Source organism: Vigna unguiculata, chromosome 6 (assembly GCF_004118075.2).
Source record: "Vigna unguiculata cultivar IT97K-499-35 chromosome 6, ASM411807v1, whole genome shotgun sequence".
NCBI lineage: Eukaryota > Viridiplantae > Streptophyta > Magnoliopsida > Fabales > Fabaceae > Vigna > Vigna unguiculata.
The window spans coordinates 7,471,040-7,474,751 of record NC_040284.1 but is presented as its reverse complement, the minus strand read 5'-3'; the positions used below and the strand labels follow the sequence as shown (position 1 = coordinate 7,474,751).

The following is a 3,712-nucleotide window of genomic DNA, read 5'->3' as shown; positions in this document are numbered from 1 at the left end:
ATTACTTGAAAGAAGGTTATCAAACAATGTTTAAATATAATGACATTAAATATAATTTAAATATAAAATTATAAATTTTAGTATTGTTATTTTGTCATTTATTGAAAACTTGCATTTATAATAAAAAAATACATTTTAAAATGTACGAGTATAAAAACTAGTAAAATACACAGATTACGATACTTCAATAACTAAACTTTTAAATCTTTGATGTATCTTTTGAATCTAAGAGTATTTAAGTCTTTAACATATTTTTATTTAAATTAAAGGGATTTAATTTATTTAATACCTTTTTTGCAAACTTATTTATTTCAAAAGTATTTATTATAAATTTAAAAAATTAATTAATTTTAAAGATCCAATGTAATTAAGAAATTAATCTAAATTAATTTTCGTTATGAATTTTTATGTGTTTATAAATTACTGTGCATTAACTTTTTCTTTATCGGTTGTTTTTATTTACTTATTTTGTGAATAGTTTTTTTATTATTGATATTTATTTTTGTTAGAAAAAATAAATAAATTTAAAACCAAAAATCAAATAAAAAATCATTTAAAAGATAAAATTAATAAAATAATTATTTAAAGAGATAAAATTAAAACAAAATGTGTAAACTAAAAGAAAAAAATTTATTTATTTAATGATATATATATATATATATATATATATATATATACACGTAATTTAAATAAAATTTATTCGTGTATGGTTTTGCTTAAATAAACTCGTTCTTAAATACTTAGAATAAACTGATTTAAAAACGTAAAATGAACTGATTTTCTTTGTTAACCCATATAACATGTGTATTTCAATTTCTAGAAAAAATAAAAGGAGATAGCTTTTATAAAACTCTTTACAAACAAATTATTTTATCTTTTAAATTATTTATTGTCTATTGTTTCTTATTGACAAATTAAGCATTGCACACATCGTAAGGAGTGTGCGGTCATGAGATAGCAAGTCCTGACAGAATATGGTTGTAGTGTCTCAGTCATAAGAAAGTGTATCCAAGTTTTCATTACACAAATCCAATCGTCTTTTCCTTTGCCATATTTTCACCCATTCTTCTTTTTGTCTTGCCTTCATCACAAAGAAAGAACCAAAGATAAACCCATCCACTCCGGATGGTCTGTCTCATTTAGCTCACTTCTTTAGCTTCAAGTTTACAAATGTATGACTTTCCTTAATCACCAAGTCACCGACATAGTTATGTCTCTCTGTGCTTGATACTGGGGTCTTATTAGTGTTCCTCTTGGTCAATACAGTTTGTGTCCAAAAGCATGGGATACACTGTGTTCTTGAACACCTCTTTCCTCCTTGTGATATGTTCTTTTATGATTATTCATTTCCACACCCCGGAAACTGAAGTAGTGGTTGTAGCCAAAATTTCAACCTTTGGTAGCAGCAATGAGCAAGAATGTGAGAGCTTAGCCAGCCTAGATGACTTCAAAGCCAAGTGCCTGTACCTGAAATCCAACGATCCTTGTGCTCCTCAGGGCTATATTGATTATCTATACCTTTTCTATTGCCAAATTGGTGGTTACCCTTCATTGGGTTACACCCTTTTATTTCTTTGGCTCCTAATTCTGTTCTATTTATTGGCTAATACAACTTCTCAATACTTTTGTCCCTCCCTAGAAAGCTTGTCAAAATTACTAAGGTTGTCCCCTACAATTGCTGGAGTCACCCTCCTCTCACTTGGCAATGGTGCCTGTGACGTTTTCTCTAGCCTTGTCTCTTTCCAGGGAAGTGGGACACGCAGCGTTGGTTTCAACACAGTTCTTGGGGGTGTTTCGTTTGTATCCTGTGTTGTGGTGGGGACTGTGAGTATTGCAATACGTCAAAAGAGGGTTCAAATTGATAAGTCAGCGTTTGTGAGAGACGTCTATTTTCTCCTTTTGGTTCTTTTTACCTTGTTTGGTATTTTGATCTTTGGCAAGATCAATGTTCTTGGAGCAGTTGCTTTTACTATGATGTATGCTGTGTATGTAGCTATTGCTTATGTCTCTTCCACCCGATGGAAGGAAGGTGTTGCAGGTGGTGGTGGTGGTGGTGATGCTGCTGAGAGGGGTGGTGTTGGTTGCGGCAATGATTTGAATTTGCCTCTTCTCATTGGTGTGAAGAAAGAAGCAATTGATTGTGCTGAAAATGATGCTGGAGAAAATGGATTAAATGCGGAGAAGTATTGTTGCTGTACGAGATATTTAATGTGTCGAGTGCCACTTTATGTTCTGGAGGTGCCCCTTTACTTGCCTAGGAGATTGACAATTCCTGTTGTGAGTGAAGAGAGATGGTCGAAAGTGTACGCAGTGTTTTGTGTTATGCTAGCACCACTTCTCATGTCATTCCTATGGGGGAGTACTTATAACAGAAACAGTTTCTACAGCAAGAACCTTATTGTTTATGGAATTGGAGTTTTGGTGGGAACTATACTTGGTGTAACTGCATATTTCACAACCAAAAAGTCAGGGCCACCAAAGAAGTTCCTATTTGCATGGGTTGCAGGTGGGTTTGTGATGAGTGTGACATGGAGCTATATAATAGCTCAAGAGTTGGTGGGGTTGCTTGTTTCAATTGGGTACATATGTGGAATAAGTCCTTCTATACTAGGGTTAACAGTTATGGCTTGGGGGAACTCAATTGGGGATTTGATGACAAATGTAACTATGGCTTTAAATGGAGGGCCAGAGGGTGCTCAAGTTGCAATATCAGGTTGCTATGCTGGTCCCATCTTCAATATCCTCATTGGTTTGGGCTTTTCTCTTGTCACTTCTACATGGTCAGAGTACCCTCAACATGTTGTGATCCCTAGAGACCCTTATCTTTGGGAGACAATGGTGTTTTTGGTGCTTGGATTAGTTTGGGCACTATTTGTTTTGATAAAAAGAGATATGAAGCTTGACGGACTCTTAGGAGGAGGGCTTTTGTTTGTGTACTTTCTTTCTCTGTTTTCAAGACTGATTCAGACAGAAGGCTCACTCCAATAGTCTAATTTTATGAGTCGTTAGTTAGGTGTTTATTCTTAGTATTTTGTTTTAACATTACCCGGATATTGTTAACATATTCGTGTACCTATTACCAAAAATGACACTATTTTCGATGGAACTAGATTTCTAATAGATTGGTGACAATTTGCTGGCTGTGTGTAATCCTAAGGTGCATTTTGTATCTTCTTTTAAATTCATTTTCTGATTTCATGGTGCTTTTGACTTCTAGACAATTGCATTAAACTTGATATGCTTTATTAAAAATTAATACTTAAATAGCTATGTTTAATTAAATATCAAGGGGAATCAGTATGTTCCAATACTAATATGATATTTTGCAATCTTATTAATGGTGGTTTAATTGGTTTTGACAAATAATAAAAAAATTGTCTGTGGTTGGTGAACTAATTGATCAGTGCCGCTTTGTTGAAGTCTTTGTTATGTACTCTTTCTTCCCCACAAAGTCACTAGACTTGAAAGATTAGGTGAGGAAATTTGCTAAGGTGATAAATATAAATGGATAAAACTGATTTTGACAATCAACCGAAATAGTGGAAGAAAAATGGCTCTGAAAATTAGTGGAAGAAGTTGTAGATAAGAACACTATCAAAGCTACTTTTGGAATATAATATTAACATATTTCTTATTATTAATCATAAAATCAAGAGTTAAATTTTTTCAACGCAGTTATATTATACATTTTTATAAATTTTAATAATTTTAA

At 32.7% G+C, this 3,712-nt stretch overlaps 1 protein-coding gene across 1 annotated transcript; it reads left to right on the top strand.

Annotated features, from left to right (window-relative positions):
• The first annotated feature begins 1,113 nt into the window (after nucleotides 1-1,113).
• On the top strand, nucleotides 1,114-3,150 carry LOC114187674 (cation/calcium exchanger 2-like). The gene has a single exon (XM_028075982.1). The coding sequence runs from the start codon at nucleotides 1,282-1,284 to the stop codon at nucleotides 2,986-2,988; it is 1,707 nt and encodes a 568-aa protein (XP_027931783.1). The 5' UTR covers nucleotides 1,114-1,281; the 3' UTR covers nucleotides 2,989-3,150.
• Nucleotides 3,151-3,712: the final 562 nt, after the last annotated feature.